At 37.9% G+C, this 17,488-nt stretch overlaps 1 protein-coding gene across 7 annotated transcripts in view; it reads left to right on the forward strand.

Moving 5' to 3' along the window:
- Positions 1-17,488, forward strand: part of PLCB4 (phospholipase C beta 4) — a 208,918-nt gene that overhangs the window by 152,732 nt on the left and 38,698 nt on the right. For 6 of the 7 annotated variants that reach the window (XM_055725825.1, XM_055725824.1, XM_055725827.1 and 3 more), the window contains 9 exons: positions 719-819; positions 2,511-2,546; positions 5,207-5,348; positions 5,989-6,073; positions 6,293-6,417; positions 8,405-8,456; positions 10,760-10,862; positions 12,653-12,817; positions 15,622-15,826. In XM_055725825.1, coding sequence (XP_055581800.1) covers positions 719-819; positions 2,511-2,546; positions 5,207-5,348; positions 5,989-6,073; positions 6,293-6,417; positions 8,405-8,456; positions 10,760-10,862; positions 12,653-12,817; positions 15,622-15,826 — 1,014 coding nt within the window. The remainder of the gene's footprint in view (positions 1-718; positions 820-2,510; positions 2,547-5,206; positions 5,349-5,988; positions 6,074-6,292; positions 6,418-8,404; positions 8,457-10,759; positions 10,863-12,652; positions 12,818-15,621; positions 15,827-17,488) is intronic. The other variant, XM_055725828.1, reaches the window with a different exon arrangement.

Raw genomic sequence — 17,488 nt, forward strand, 5'->3', positions numbered from 1 at the left:
GAAGTACAGTTATTTTTTGGAGAAGCTTCTTGGTATATTTCTTTCGGTGATCAAGGAGCATGGAGGAGATTCTGTTGTTTTCCAGGCTGATTTCCATTGGGATACTTATTTCTAATAGTGTTGTTATTGTGCTGTGTTATTAATTATGTGCTAGACTACCAGGAGGCTCAAATAAATGTTTTCTAAAATTGTTTAAATCCATATGAATAATGTGATTAATGGTTTTGTGTTTGTAAAAGGACTTTTCAGCTTCGAGTACACTAAATTCTAATGGAAAATCACCTTAAACACAAATGAAAATGATTCCCTGTAATAGGGGCACATAAGGAGGCTCTAACAATACACATGAGAAGCCTGAACACCAGCAACTTTTTACATCTTTTTTCAAAGAACCCTGTCTTTATTTCTTGTTATTTCCCCAAGCCTGTTGGGTTGGTAGGTTATTGGTTTCTTTTACACTTCCGCTAAGCAAATTACGGATTCCTTCAAAAATACAGTAAAAATTTCTCTTACTAACCACGTCAGAGCTGTAAGAATCTCAGGCCTTAGCTGTAATTTACTACTGATGCTTGGAAATCTACTACCCTGGATTTTATTTCTTGTTTTTAAAAAATGCCAAACCCAAACCTGTGTATTCAACTGTCATTTGTTTCACCTCTCACAGAGAACCAGCAGTTGCTGTGTTTTTTGCACTGATCTTTTTTTCTTTTCTGTGCAGCTGACCAGGAAGAAGAAGCTCATCCAGAGTACAAATTTGGAAGTGACCTTACTGTTGATGATTACAGTCAAAAAGAAGCTGTTGCCATCAGTGTCAAAAAGGTGGGATTTCTTCTTACATACATTTCTTTGGCAGCTTTCTGTGGTGATGGGTGTAAAAGACATTTGTTTTGTGGAAGCATTGCAGCACATGTTGTCAGAAGAGTCAAACCCAAGATCTTCACCAGATTCCTAAGCTCTAGGTTCACGAGAAGACAAAATTTTGTAGTCAAAAATGTTCTCTGCTTGTTCAGGTAGAACATTTATTGAGGAAACAGAATTGGAGTAAACAAGTGGAGGATTTGAGCAAAAATGCTAATTAAAGGCAGCAAGCAGTTTTCAGTTCCTACCTCTGATCTTTGAGTCTCAGTTGTGGAGCCCTAATATGAGGTGGAATACTGGCTTCCTCGCTCAACAGTGGTTTTTGGCAAGGCTGCATCCTGTGTCTTTGTTACAGGGATTCACTGGGTCGTTAACACTTAGGGTAGAATCTCCTTTCCACCGACAGCAATGAAGGCCAAGTAGGACAATCCTTCTCCAGTGGGGTGGTATGGCAGTGAGGCTGTACCAGAGCGCCAGCTGGCAGACAGGGTAGAAGTCCCCTTTATTCCACTTATATCTGATATAGTACAGTGTATCAGTCTGTGCTCAGTAACTTGAATATTACTTGGCAGTAATTAGATACAGGTTATTGGAATTCAAAAATTAAGCCTGCTCGGACACTGAAGGCATTATTGCTGCTTGCTACAGAAAAAAATCCACATGTGAGTGCTAAGGTACCTTATCAGATCATGCTTCTCTGTCACTCAATTGTTTTGGCCACTTCTCTCCTGTCTTGGCTACCTTTGGATCTTACTCCAGATAGAAGTATAGGTATGAAAATCTTTCACAGCACAGATGGCCCTTCGCAGTATATCTCTAGGAGTGTCACTGAGACATCAGACCGACCTTCTTGGTATCTCTTCAAGTCAACATCTTTGCTTCTTCAGAACTTTGATGAATCCTCCCACTGAAGTAGCATTTTAAGTTCTTTGCTCTAGGGCTGGTTTCACTTACTAAGTCAGCTGGTCCTTAACTACCTGAGTGTTTTGGGATTTAGGTTTTTGATGATTTTTTTTCAAAGTAGTCACTCATCCTCAGCATATGTCCTTGGGTAACTTCTCTGCTTCTTTGCTGATCAGTGGCTTGATCTTTATTCTTTAGGAATGTATATTCAGTGCCAAGTCAACATTTATCGGTCTAAGATTCTCAGTAGTGGTAGCTTGTAATTGAAGACAGACAGCAGACTGTCCCATTCCAAATAACATCTTGAGACAGGCCTTTTCCAAATGTGGACATGTAAAGCACAGTTTACCACAGTCAACCTTAAGCTTTCAGAGCCTGGGCAGTTTGCATATATGGATCTGATGATCTTTTGTGTTGCCTGGGTGTGTCATTCTTTCATTCTTTGCTGAAACTTCCTGACCCCAGCTTCTAGTGATAGCACTGGTTTGGGCTTAACTGTCTGGCATCCTCCCTCCTATTCCCATTGCTAGCTATCTTTTGAATTTCCTATCTTGTGTACCCAAATTTGGAAGAAACTGCAAATTTTTGCAAATGTATGGGACAAATGAGCTACACAGGAAGGTGGAAGAGGGTATACTTTTTGCTAAATGCATTAACGTTTTGAGGATTCTTTTTTTTTTTTTTTCCTTACTGTGAGTGTTTCCTATTGCTTTTTCTTTGGGTAATGTATATATATTTTTTTCCCTTAGGCTGTTGAAGATTCTGAGCAAGAAAACAATAAAAAGGTGACACATAGGATGTTATGTAGTTTATTGCTTTATATATAACATACATATTACTTGCCATGCATTCTTAGTGATTTAACAAATTTATGCTCAGTTTCACTGCACCTATAGAATATTTTTGAAAGTGTGTCTACCTCCTTTTGTCCTTTTGGGGTTTCTTCTGCTGTACTTTTATATTTGGGATAGGGCTGTCAGAAAAAGTGGGGACAGACAGTGTATGACTTTTGCCAGCTTAGAAGTGCCTGCTCTTTATCTCAAATGTCATGCACTGGGAAACAGCAGTTCTTTGAATGGTGTTGAAATGTATCATCCCTGCTGCTTTTTTTTTTTTTTCCCTCTTCCCTTACCTTGACTGCACGTTGTTTTCCTCTCTCTTTTTCTTCCTTTTGCTTTCCCTTGGACTTCTGCATTTATCTTCTCCCAGGAATCCCTTCTGTAAGACTCTTCCTACCTCCCACTCTCCTCCTCCTCCTCTTCTCTCATTAAAGCTGCTCCTATTCCTAACCACACTTTGTTTCAGTCTATGTTGTTTTTTTCCATGAGTTCTGCTTCTTTTCTTGAGGGGTGGGGAGGTGTAAATAACAGAGAGAGACCAACTTTCCCCCACTGTTTTCTGTACCCCTGAAAGGATCGTGTGCTGTTGTAACCATTCCTTTCTTTCTGTAGGCTTCTGTAGGCTTTAAGAAACATTCCATCCTTACCCCTTTTTAATTAATAGTTTTAAAGTTGTGGACACTGCAAAAAGTATAGCCCATTTACGCTAAAAAATTATGGGTCTGCAAGTAATTAAGGTAGAATCAATGACCAAGTAGGTTGTCTTAGAACATTTTCTTAGAGCTAGTGTGTCAGTAATATGGTCTGTAGTCTGCAGGGTACTACTGCCTTGGCACTAAGGCATGCATAATCTGCCTTGACTTCCTTTTCACTGTGATTCATTACTTAGACGTTTATGTATCAAGATAGTAAAATATGATTAGCAATTCTAAGCAGTCAGCAAAAGGCATTGTTTTTTAGAAGGTGGGTGGTCAGTTCTTTCTGAATTATTGGCCTTCCAAAAATGAAGACACTGGAAAGGACTAGTTCCTTTCAAGAAATTTGGCCTGAATTTGATCTAAACTCTATTAACAAATATTGACGTAGTGACAAAATAAAGGCTTGCGTTCACCTAATAAAAGGATGTACCGTTTGGCATATTTAAGGAACAGATCTGTGAACCCTCAATTGGAGGATTCTGAAGGCAGTTGGATTGAGCCCTGGTATTGAGCATTAAAATATGGTATCAGTTTGATTTCATGGGCCACTGGAAGTCTAATTCTGTCTAAAATGTACATAAAACAATGTGTACCTGGACTCGTTCTGATAACCTGGCTATTCTATGTGGTCAGGAAATGATGTGCCTTGTGGCTATAATTGTCTTATCGTATCCCATATATTGTTTACTTCACATAGTATTACTTCTTTGAAACATGTCCACACACATTCTTTGTCTACATGCCCATAATGGTGGCAAGTAGTTTCACGTTTCTTTTACTCTCCCATCTCCTGAGTAAATGAGTTGCAGTAGTATAGGTTCTGTGAACTGCATTCTTCTTCTGTGAGAAAGGGCTTTGTGGTGCTTCCTGTTATTGACTGTTTCCTGATACAGTAATGAAGGAGAGCTTTCTGACAAATATTAGTTGCATTCTGAAAATAAAAAGCTGTACTGTAAGAATTTTTGAATATACTTAATGTTTCTTTGCAGAAGTTCACTGTTAGCCTACAGTAGGTTAGATTTTTTGGTACCTGGTTCACTGGTAGGAGAACAAGCAAAAATGTTTGTGGGAAAATGCCATGACAGTAAGCCTTGCTGAGTTTGCTTAGATTGACAGAGATCTTTTCTTTTCCTTTCCTTTCTTTCCATGAAAAGAATGTGTTTCAAAGTGTTTTAGGGAAGGGAGAAAGTTGGACGGGTAGATCCACATAAGAAGCGCTTCCTATTGTGGGTTTCTAGCAGATGAGATACTTGTAGAAAACTTTAGAAGTTCTGTTATAAATGTAATGCATCTTTATGTGAATGATGGATTCAGATTTTTATCAGTTCAAGTGGCTAGGAATATGAGCTTGGTACTGTGTCTCTTGTTGGTCATGTGACATCTCTTTGTCCAGTGAAGGCTGTAATCCTGATATTTCAGTCTGCTTTTATGAGCAAAAATTAGCAATTGAACCTATTCGTGTTTTGATGTTGAGAAAGTTATACTCAGTACCAGCTATGCATTACCCCACAACAGTTGCTATCAGAAAATGTGTATTAAATCACAGTTCTTAGGTATGTGTTTGACAAAGATAGATCATTATCTGCCACCATTGTTCGAGCTGTTGTAGTATTTATCTTCTATCCCAAAGTTACCCTACTAACATCATGTAATATTTAGCCACTACTTAGGAGCTTTTCTGTCATCAGTCCTCTTGCATGCATCCTGTAACATTGATAGTGTTTGGTGCATCTATCAGTAAGAAAATAAATGTTAATTTGTGACATTAAATTTCCACTTTTATTATATTAATTTGCACTTATATTTAACTTCCTGCAGATTTGGGTATTATTTTGTATCACATTTGAAAATTCCAACAACGGTGTTTGCACACACAAATAGTGATTATTCTTTTTAATGTGTTTTCAGGGTTTAGTAACTGTTGAAGATGAACAAGCATGGATGGCATCTTACAAATATGTAGGTGCCACAACCAATATACATCCATATTTATCAACAATGGTCAACTATGCTCAACCTGTAAAATTTCAAGGTTTCGATGTAGCAGAAGGTAACATAAAAGGTTGAATGAAATAAAAGTATTTGTCTGCTTATTCTAGGTAGTTTTTTAATCTCTACATTTCCTGAGTTTAGAAATGGCTTAAGACTTTTATAGTTCCATGACCATCATCAGCATATTTTAGATCTCAGTTTCCTTGAATGTAAAGTTAGCATGTTATTCCATTGGTCATCCACATGGAGTCACTAAATTACTGGGAGAATGTGAAGCTGTTGAGGTTGCTTATATTCCATAGGCCTTTCCAACTAAACTGCTGGGTTTAGTTCACCTTTCTGTACAGTAAGGTGAACGTGATTGTCAATGGTCAGCAGTTAGCTCAGCTTTCATATTGCACACTAGACCATTTATCATGTTGTTTTGCATTATCTAGCCACACAACACAGACTCTCAATAACAGCTTTGTCCTAAACAAAAAAATGAAAGTTTTGTTGATTTCCCAGGAAGTGAAAAAAAAAAGCCAAGTCAGAAACCTTATGAAATTTCTCTTCAGTATAATTTGATTCTATGATTGACAGGTAATGGGGAAACAGACCAGGATTTGCTATATCCTGTTGTTACGTATAGCGCATGATTTTGAAATTTGATTCATCATTGCAGAAATGTTTTTAAATGTCTTGTCTGTTCTTTCTAGAACGTAATATTCATCATAACATGTCCTCCTTCAATGAGTCGGTTGGTCTAGGGTATCTGAAGACCCATGCCATTGAGTTTGTGAAGTATCCTTTTACCTCCTCATACCGCTTCTCTGCTACGGCCACAAATAAACAAGTGTACCTTTCTAGATTTACAGTGTTCCACATCTATAAAGGAAAAGCGAAGGTAGCTCACAGGATGAGAAATAATAGTAAGATTAACGTAAGAAAATTGAAGATACCAGGATATGACCATACGTTTCTATGATGTTTTTATTTCATTTTCCTTGATGAATTATACAGTTATAATAAACGACAAATGAGTCGGATATACCCAAAGGGAGGCCGAGTGGATTCCAGTAATTACATGCCTCAAATTTTCTGGAACGCTGGCTGCCAGATGGTCTCACTGAACTATCAGACCCCAGGTAGGCAGCAACGACCAGTGAACCTCAATTCTAAAGAATGGCTTGGGTAATAATTCTCAAACAGATGCCATGGATTTGCTTCTGGCATTTTTTGAGGAAACAGGCATATGGCTAAATTATACAGTGGGGTGGAATTACAGAAGCGTAAGACAAGGACCAATAAAAAACCTCACATAGAAGGAGAATTCAGTCCACTTTCATGGAAAAATAATAAGGGTATGTAACCTTTCACATAAATGTTTAGTAACAAAAAGTGTGTAATTACAGGGAAATCACTGTTTTCACAAAACACAGCTTTGGTACAGTTGAATGCACGTCTGCAAAGTAAAGATGGAGGAGTATGCAAATTAAAATGATAAGAAGTAATGACTGTGTGCCAGGTTAATTTCTAGACCAGTTATTGTGAAGTGTTGGAGTCATGTGTTCAGCATCAGAGAATGGGGTCTGACATACCAGCTGAGAGAATAATGCAAGGGAATGTAAATGCCTCTCCACCGTGTAAACTGAGAGGAGATGTACCGTTCCTGTTCAGTGAAAGTATGTGTATAACTCACAGAGCAGGATTTGTTTTGTTTTGTTTTAATTAATTTAGGAATGTCTTCAGTCATATATGTACCAGACCAGTTTTTCCATTTTCTTTCCTTCAGCTGTATTAGTGCTTTTGTGCTTGCTTCCCTAACCCCCACTCCCCAAGCGGTGTCTTTGGTACTGCAGACGCTCCTAATGATCATACCCTGAGTTCTGTCCTGCAAAGCTTTGCACAGACTTCACTAGCTGAGGGAGCAAGAGAAGGCTGTACTCCATGGAATACACTGCTTGTAAAGCACTCCACTAAATCCAATATGGAGACTGGCAGCAGATATGCAGGCTTCACCCTGCTCCGACTGCCTTTGCCCACTGCATGTCAGTCTCAACCCCTTTTTTATTGCAAAATAAGAGTGGTAATTGTATAATTGGAAGTGAGAAGCTTTCCTGTCTTTAGTCTTCTGTGATCCCACTGTGCTGTCAGACTGAAGCATAATTGAGGAAATACAAGTTAAGGCTGCCCAGTAAAGCAAATAATAACTGATACGAGTATATGAGAATCTTGTATTTTGCGTAGCAGAGAACATACAGAAAAGTTTTTGTTCCCTTTTGAAGGTAGAGTCTGTTGGGCAAGAAAATACCCATGTTATCGCTAAACAAGGATGTTGTAGTGTAATTAGAAACCTCCAGGAAAACATTTTAGTTTTTACAAAGTTTGGGAGAGGGTTGGATGGGAGAGGGGGTCATGTGTTTTACTATCTGTATTTATATACAAGTGCTGTAATAATGCACTGAGTAAAACTTGCATGCTTTAAATGTTGAAACTAAGCAATGCTGCTGTGATCTTTGTGGTTTCTTTTTGTGATATTTTATTCAATTAAGCCTGTAGAAAACTAGTGCAATACTCATCTCACCTTCTTTAAAACATCAGAATACAGACAGCTTCATTGGAGTAGTGGTCTATGGTCATTGTAAACAAATACATACTTCTAGGTTGTCTCACCTAGTATGTTTTATGTCTGCCTTAGACTGACATTAATTGCAATTAAAGTGCCTGTATTCCTCTGTTATGCAAAGTGATTCTAGATCGCTAGCAGAAATGGAGACATCCGTACTGTAGATACCAAAAGTTGGATGATGGCAATCCTATCCCAGGCACTTGACATGACCACAGTCTGATGTTCTCTGCCTGCCGGCTGTGTTTGAATTCAGGGAGAGACTGTTTTCTCATCACAGCTTAAAATTCAGCTTGGTTGATAAGCTGTTAATACTGTGAAGAAATCTGAGGTTTTCTTACTGCTTCCTTTTATTTCTTAGATGCGTGTGGTTTATCTGCATTAAATTTAATTTTTATTTAAACTGATTACCCTGGAAAAACAGCCTTATTTTCTTTTCTAAAAAGGATTTTTCACGTTCTGCATTATTTAGAAGGAAACAGTAATTTTTTTTTCTCTCTTGACAGATTTAGCAATGCAGTTGAATCAAGGAAAATTTGAATATAATGGATCATGCGGGTGAGTGACATGATTTAAACTGGTATCACAGTGTATCAGAATCCTTTACTATGGTTTTAATAAAATTTTGTCACTATTGATTATGTGTTACAAAACAAAATAGGATGCTAGGTGAAGAGTAGAAATTAGCAGAACTCTGGGAAAATTATCCTCTGCAAGAAGGTATTCTGATGAACATCCTTTTTAATTGTACCCAGTTTTTAAAGATGAGATAGAAGAGGCTTTTTGTGCTAATTATGAAGTCTGTGAATACCATACACAGTTACTCAAATAAATCTTCAGCTTCTGTTCTTAATCTTTCTTTGAAGATATGCCTTAGAATGCGTTTTCATTGCACAGTTCACAGAATTGCCAAATTTACTTGGACAGGTTGAGCCTTAATACATGGGGAATGGTTTTTTAATCAGTGTACTTTAGTTGGAGAGCAGTTTTCACAGAACATACGAAAGTGTTTCATCTCTCTTAAGTTCTTGCTCATGACTTTTGCATGGAAAAGGATGCTCAAGTGATAGACTTTTTTTTCCTCTCCAATGTTGAATTTATACTTTAATAGGATAGGCTGATCATTAACATCAAGAGAAAGAAGTTTGATGAATTACAGGAAATGACAGTCCAGAAACACATTAAAATCTGTAGACTCATCCTGGGAAGAAACAACTGTTTATTAATGCAAATCTTACTGAGAAAGAAAATCTTGAGTTTGATAAAGCTTGGTAAAATTGCTCATCTGTGGTATGGGCAACATAGTGCTTTGCCACTCCATGCTTTTATTTCAGTTGTGAACTCAACAGATAGAGGCTCTTAGCTTGGATAAAGGTGCAGTCTCTTGTCATTTCAATCAGAATAACAATAGAAGAAAAACAAAGCCTTTTTATGGCAAAGCATGGTTCCTTTCTTGTTTGACCAAAAAGCCCAGTAAAACAGCACCTACTTACTCTTGCCAAATTCTCTGACAGTCAATCATTATCAATTAAATTCTTTTGATTCTTATGTCAGTTTTCTGGTGTTACAGTAATGCATGGTAATATAGTGGTAATATTTTGTTAGACATTATAAATATGGTGCTGTTTCAGTCACAGAAAACACGCAGAGCAATGAAAAGAAAAAATTAAGTTTCCTTCTATCTGTACTGCTTTCCCGTCCCCGTCCCCCCTCCGATTTACAGTTTTCATGCTGGTGAAACAAGATCAAGTGACTCTAGCATTTTCTATTCCAGCAGGCTGGAAGCAGAAACTAAAGGTTGTTTCTGATAGTTCCCTTCTGCCCATAACCTACTTTAAATTAATAAAACATTATAAAATCGCACACATTTATAATGTAGGAAAAATGAGGAATATTATTTTCCTAAACAGAAGGCATGTTACGAAAAAATGGGAGTAAACATTGACATTCTTTCCGTTGGAATTTTTCCAGCATTTTTTAATTATTTCTGAAGTCTGTCTAGGCCTTTATAACACTGTGTACCAGTGATTCACTAAAGAGACTTATGATGGATAAAAAATAATCTTCTAGCAGCTGTTGTCTGTCAGGGCTGCAGAATTAGCAAGATGACTCCAGTTACATGTTTTCTTCCACCAGTGGAAGAGAACCTCTGTCATGTGTAGCACAGCAGTGATCAACTGCTATTTGATTTTGATGGCAGAATCTTTGGGTTTTGATTCATCAGAGCACGTATCTGCTTCATTGATATGTTGATCCAGTGTATAGTCCTCAGGGATGTATTGTAAGTGTTGTTATGGTAGTACCTTTCATGCTACTATAATTAACAGTCTGTCAGCACTGACATTATCAGCTGTTTCCCCCAAGGTTTTATAACTGAGATGAGAAAATTAGCTTCAAGCTGAAATTTATTGTATGAATCTTGACTCTATGTATAAACTGCTTCATTTTAAAAAAATCGAATAAGCCCTCTATATTTTTCCAAAATGTTAAAGAATTAACACAAATGTGAGAGCATCTAATTTTCATGATATAACTCACTGTATATTTAAAATGTATTATTCAATTATTTTGAAATGTCCTTGATTATATTACATGTATTTTCATCTTGAAATCCGGGGTTGATTTAATCTCTCAGTAGCTGGTAATTCAAAATGAAGATTAACATTTATCTGTATTCCAGACAACTGTAATATTTCCTTTTACTTCCTCACACTTGCAGCTAGAATAATAGTTTGTATTTTACAGTGCTGTAGGAGAATTCACTGTTTAAAGCTGGAACATCCATTTTATTTGTATTTAATACAATTTTAATTTGCACATAAGAATAATACTCTTTTTTTTCTTTTCTTTCTTGAAATAAGGTATCTACTTAAACCAGATTTCATGCGACGACCAGATCGAACATTTGACCCTTTCTCTGAAACTCCTGTAGATGGTGTAATTGCTGCAACATGTTCTGTACAGGTAAAACAGCAACAGACAAACTTCTGTCCTCTTATCGCCTCCAAAAATTACATTTAAATCTCAAAAGAAATAGGGTATCTACAGAAAATGTGTTTGGATTGTGTGGATTTCATCAAAATATTTTCATTGTGGGTTTTTTAGGGTTGGGTTTGTTTTTCGGGGTTTTTTTTGCTAGTTTAGACATCTGTTTACTTCATCTGAGTGGAACATGATAGAATTAGAAATGGTTTGTTATTACACATTATCACTGAATTTTAACCCACCTCATGCTCTTTTTGAATTGCATCAGCCTACACAAATGAACAAATGAGTGAAGTTCATTTCTGTGAACAGTATGAAATCATACAAACATCACTCATCACCGCAGAGTGAGGGAGGAATATGGGCACATGCGGACAGGATATTTTCAAAATAAGTAGAGACAACTGGTTCATGTGATGGGAGATCATTACTTTGGAGTTATTTATGAGTAATAAAGTCCAGAAAATGTCTGTTGTAGTTCTAACGCGTGGTTGGGTAATCATGTTTTGGAAGGAGGCTGACAATTGTAAAACCTGTTTTGTGACTTGACACTCTACTCTTTTTGCTTAAATACGCCATGTGCAGCTTAACCAAAGACTTAAGCTATCAGTTACCACTTTCTATTGTGCAGCACGGAAATTGCAAACTCTCTCTGACTAAGGTTTCATTGGGCATTCTAGACATTTACCTAAGTTTCATTTGCACCTCCAGAAGAACAAAAACTTTTTAAAATATTGTTTTTCTTTAATGACAGCACAATCCCTCCAAGAAGGAAGGGGGATCAAGTGCTGAGAACATAGAATTTTTAAGTATCACTAGAGATAGTTCTTTGAGCATATATTTTGCCACTCGTTCTTCTTGTGTGACTAAAACTAGTATAAAATTCCCTATAAATTTTGTTACAAAGGAGTTGAGTGGACCAAACCAATGACGGTACCCCTCAGCCACATAACTTTTCAGATTTGTTATTCGGACTGTTCCCTGGAAGAATGTTAGATCATGAAAAAAAAGGACTTGAAATGAGCTTAGGTCTGTGAAGTCATGTTTCCATTTTTTCTTCCCTCCTTGGTCATAGTAATGAAAACATTAGCTGTATTTTAAAGTAGTATATCATCTTGATGGAATAAATTTTTCCCTGGAGTAATCATCTGCTGTGGTGAGATTAATCTTGATTTAGAGTAAAATTGCAACAAGTCTCATATACATAACAATATGGAGAAGCTGTGTGGGGGTTTTGTTTGGTTGGTTTTTAAGCGTCCTGCACTTCCCAGACACATAATATGGAGTTAGACTGACATATGATTAGTTTAAAACCTTTACCTAAGTGAAAGAGCAATAGCTTCCTTTCACCTCTTTGTAGTCAAGACATCATATACGACAGTGCTTCCAGACAGAAGGTTTAAAGTTGCAGAGCAGCAGTGCCCAATCTGATTGTGTCATTCAGTGTCTTTCAGTAATACAGTGAACGCATCTGTGAGACATTGGCTAATTGGGCTGCAATCAGCAATTACAACTGTTAATATCATAGCGCAATGAGTGCAATCATTTGAAATTAAGGATATATTTAAGGTCTTATCATAAAAGCTTTTCTGAAGAAGTGTGATTTTAGCAGTAAATATACTTTTTTCATATGATGAAATAAATAGATCTGTTCTGTATAAAGCATTTTTCAGACTGCTGTGAATAAAAAAATATGAGTGTTTCCAGTATTCAAAAAATGCTGTGTACTTTGTATTGCTTTTCCTTACTGCTCTGTTTTTATGTTGCAGGTAATATCTGGTCAGTTCTTATCAGACAAAAAAATCGGTACGTATGTAGAAGTGGATATGTATGGTTTACCCACGGACACGATACGTAAAGAATTTCGAACACGCATGGTGATGAACAATGGTCTGAACCCTGTTTACAATGAAGAGTCATTTGTATTTCGAAAGGTAGGATATTCGGAAAGCACAGTCCGTGGTTGCCAGCGCTTTTGCACATGAGTATCCTTGCTCACTTGAGCCACCTCTCCCAGCTTCAGTCTGACTGCTCACATGAATAAGAACTGCTCCCATGAAAAAGGGTTTGTAGGGTTCCTGTTTACTAAAGTAAACAATCTAAAGCTGAAATAAGCTTTCAGGAGGCTGTTTGGTTTTTGGTTTTGGTTTTTTTTTAATTTTCAATTGTTTTATTTTTCTAATGGATAATCTCTGTAGCTGTCACATGATATTTTTTTTGTTGTTGTTGTTTGTTTGGCTTTTCCCTCCCCTTTGCTTCCTCCTCCCACTTGGAGGTAGCCACCTCCTCCGTGGCCATGCCTGTGTTCAAGGTATGCAGTCCGCTCAGAATGAGCCCCCGCTGGTGGACACCATCATTCCTTGGAGATTTCTTCTTCCCTGCCCTGGCAGTGGCTGCTATCTTGCACTGTTCCTTCAGCCCAGAGGGCAGGTGAGATGCTGCATCCAAAGCTAAGGTCAATGTTATTACATGGAAAAGTTGGAAGGGTGCTGTGTTCCTCAGATGTGTTGCCAGCTCCCTCCTTCAGTAGTCCATGTGCCTCATGTACCTTTTTCTTTATTATTTTTTTTTCAATTAACAAAAGTAAAACAAACCTTTTTTTCTTGGTATGGGGGATTTAAAGAGAGATCAGTCGTCTGTGTTCAGTTTTTATCTCTCAGTCTTTATATATATGATACACATATATATATTTATTTTTTTCTGTTGGCTGGAGTTCCATCCAGACTACATGTGTTAGCAGTGCTGTTTGATAACGTCTGTTTTGCTTACACCTGTTTTGTTGTCATGCAGAATTGTTGCTTTTATTCCAAAGTGACAAGACTTTTCCAAGAAGTGATAACACTTCACACTTGGGTATATTACAGACATAATCTGTTTTCTTAACAATATAACCAGTTTTTATTAGAAATGTAGTTAATGCAAGAGGTTTTTCTGGACTCAAATATATTCTCAAACGAATGTGATTTTAAGTGCTTTCCTCTGTATATGAGGAGGCACAGGGAAGATGCTTAGATGTACAATGACAGGCAATCATGCTGCCCATCTGCTGCTTTCTGATTTCTTAAATCAAAAGGCCCATAAACTACAGGGTGCACACAGCTTCAACCTAAAAGGGGGGTGGCGTGGGTGCAGTGGCTGATGCCAGTACTCTTGAGACTTTCTGCTCTACTCTGCAATGAACAATTACATGGTCGCACATTCTCTTGAATAACTTATACTGCAAGTCAGCCAAGAGATTATTTTTATTCATCTCAGGCCCTTATCATATCAGGCTTAGCCACTGTAATCAAAATGTACACTGATGACCAGGTAGATGAGTGGCAGAGACACAGCAGGAAGAATTCCTCTAGTTGGAGGTGTGAGGTGCACAGTGCTAAAATGTCACTAGGGTGAAAATGTCTGCTAGGATACTATAGAACAAATTAATGGAGAGGGAATGATAAACTTAGTCCCCAGTTCTGCTCCCTAGCAAATCTATATGAGGCCATCATGTAATGAAAGATGTACTGATCTATGGCCTGTAGAGGAGAGCTCTTACCTGCCCTGTTTGGCTTACACTGTTCTCCTCAAGCTGATGTTTAATCCTACACGGTTGCTTTCAGGTAATGTGTTTGATTGTTTTTCTGTCATGTTTTCTTGTTTTTATTTTAGTTAAAGTTTCAGTCGTTCTAATCTTAGTTCTGTGTTGTCACTCTGTTGTGTAAGGAGGGGATGGGTATGAGTGCTGGTGGTAACCTGTGCTGGGAGTGCTAAATTATAACCAGGTAGAGTGGGATATCCGTGAATAGCTCAGATGGGTATGGAGACGAAAAGTGTACATTATTTTGTGCCCTCTAAGACTGAAGATGAAAGCGCATGGAGAAAGTCTTAAAGGGAGATAGTAGATGCAGTTTCCTTACATCTTCCCTTTTGTCCCAGAAGTGTTGATGAATAGAGCCAGGTAGGCAAGGAGTGGGAAGACCTTTCCCAGCAGACAACTGAGGCAGGCTGGCAGGGAAGCTGCACCTCTCTGTTAGGCTGTCTTCTCACTGCTCCACGCGCAGAGGCAGCACCTTTGTTCCAGGGAAGGCAGCAGATTTTTTTTGTTACTCTTTTGGTCGGTCCAGATGGGGGCTGACAGATGCAGATAGCTGGCAGCATCCCTGCCCACCATGCATACATACCATGTACCCTTCATGTCGTGAGTCCAGCACGCCCACCTCTGCTGGCAGCATGCCATTCCAGCCGGTCTGTCGCCCTGCCCTGATCTCCGTCTGCTTCTCCCCTTTGCAGAACCCATAGTTCAGCATGCATCCCCATCCGCTTGTGCTTGCGCTCTTTCCATTCTTTATGGCCCTTTTGGATGCATGCCAAATCCCATCTCTCTGTCATAATTCCTCCTGATTCAGCACTACCTACCCTTCGATTGCTGCTGTATCTGTCATTTCCCATGTAGTATTTTCCTGCCTTCTTATCAATGTCACCAGTCTTTGGTAATGAAAAATAGATATGCAAAATATTTAGCTAGTGTAACTGTAAGCTGCAAGATTTGCATGTTCTGAAATGACCCAGTATTTAGGGCGAAAAGAAGCTTTTCTAGGAAAGAGTCATCTTGAAGTGTGCAGTTTGCAGGGAATGACGTTATCTTACAGTGATGATAGTCTGTTTCTGGCATACAAAGTAAATGGTTCAAACATGGGAGGCAAAGAGGGTGCTACTGTATTAGAGTCATTGAATTTCTCATTTTCTGGCTTTCCAGGTTATTCTCCCTGATCTTGCTGTCCTGAGAATAGCAGTGTATGATGACAATAATAAGTTGATTGGTCAGAGGATCCTGCCTCTGGATGGTCTGCAAGCAGGTTACAGGCACATTTCCCTTCGGAACGAGGGCAACAAACCACTCTCTCTTCCAACGGTTTTCTGCAACATTGTGCTTAAAACATACGTGCCTGATGGTTTTGGAGGTGAGAAAAACCTGTGTCTCAGTGTGCTGTAGTTCTTGAGTGCTGGTATGGAAGTACTGAAGTATTGCAGAGTAGACAGCCAGAAGCAGACATGCAATGCTGGAAGATGGGAAGGATTTAGTATTTTAACTCCTTAGAAGCCCTGAATATTCAATTAAGAAATCAGCTTTCGGACCAAATGCCTGCCTCCATGTTCATGATAATGATACATATCTCTTAAATGACAAAATAATATGGAAAATAAGCTAATACTACTTAGCTCAATTTAATTTTTCTCTGTTGACACTTTAGGAAGATTTTGCTTTTGATTTATTTTTTTGAAGTAAGTGTTTTCTGACATATTTGCAAGGTTAACATACTTCAGCTATATTGCTTGGCATATAGGTGGCAACAATTGATGCAGAATCTACATGTGTTTTTTCAAACACACCACTTCTGTATTCTTGGGAATATTGGCATATTGTTAAAAATGGACAGTGAAATAATTTACCACCCAAAACCTTTCTGCATTTTTCTCTCCCAGTTTTACATGTGTTTAGAGCGTTTTAATTATTTTGGGGTTTTCAGGAAAGTCATTTTTCATGTGAGCCATTTCCATGATCAGGTTGGTAGAGCTGTGGTCATTTATACTGAGCGTATAAATCCACAATGTGTATAGGAGCAAACAGCTGAGAATAACCATTACAGCACTTAATTCAGTTTATATGGGTAAGTTCACCCTGAGGGTGTACCTCTGGGAAAAGTTTTCTTCACTGCAGATGAAATTCACTTGTACGTTAAATATTTAAATCATTTAAAACTCTACAATAGGAATTGTGCTAAATGTTAATGCTCTGACTGCAGCAAAATGAAGTTCACCTCAAAGCAGATTGGTGAAACATTATTGATAAAACAATGTGTTGCTCTTTGCAAAAGTGATTTCAAACCTGCTGTCTATGCAAAGAATTACTGTCACTTCTCTGAGTGTCATTTCCGTAGTATGAACTGGAGAAGAAGAAGGCTTACCTAACATGTTAGAGAGTTTATCTTCAAGTTGGTGTTTGCTGGTATTTATCCAGGCTTTTAAAAAAATGAACAGGCATAGAATTCAGTAGCAATATTTGACTGGAAAAGTTTAGCATTTACAGAAATATATGTTGTTTATGCACAAAATCCTGGTTGCTGGCCAGTCGGCTGCAGTTCTCCCACAGGTTTTGGAGTACTACTTTGCCTTTGTGCAGTGTGTTTCGTCTACAGTATTTAACTTCAGGGACTTTGTCTCAAGATAAATGTAAGCTTCTGCTTTAGCTCAAGATTCTCGAGGCAGTAATTGAACCATGTATCTAAGGGACACATTTAAGCATGTACTTTAATTCTTTCCTGAACTCAAGCTTTTGACAGTAAATATTTTCAGTTAAAATACTTTCTAAACATGGGATCGATGTTTTTCTGAATGATACCACACTTTTTCTGAGAGTAGAATTTAAACTTAGCAGAGTTTGATGTGGCTGAAGCTGCTGAGTGTGGAGAAAATACCTTTTTATTTTCTTTTTTAAACTGCGTTTTACAAATTCAGATGTGAAAGACTTGATTTCAAAGAGAATTTGAATGCTAGTTTAGAATTTGCAATTTGTGTGCAGTTCAATACTGGTAGATCTACTACGTAGCCAACATTTCTACACA

This window comes from Falco cherrug, chromosome 13 (genome assembly GCF_023634085.1).
Source record: "Falco cherrug isolate bFalChe1 chromosome 13, bFalChe1.pri, whole genome shotgun sequence".
Lineage (NCBI taxonomy): Eukaryota > Metazoa > Chordata > Aves > Falconiformes > Falconidae > Falco > Falco cherrug.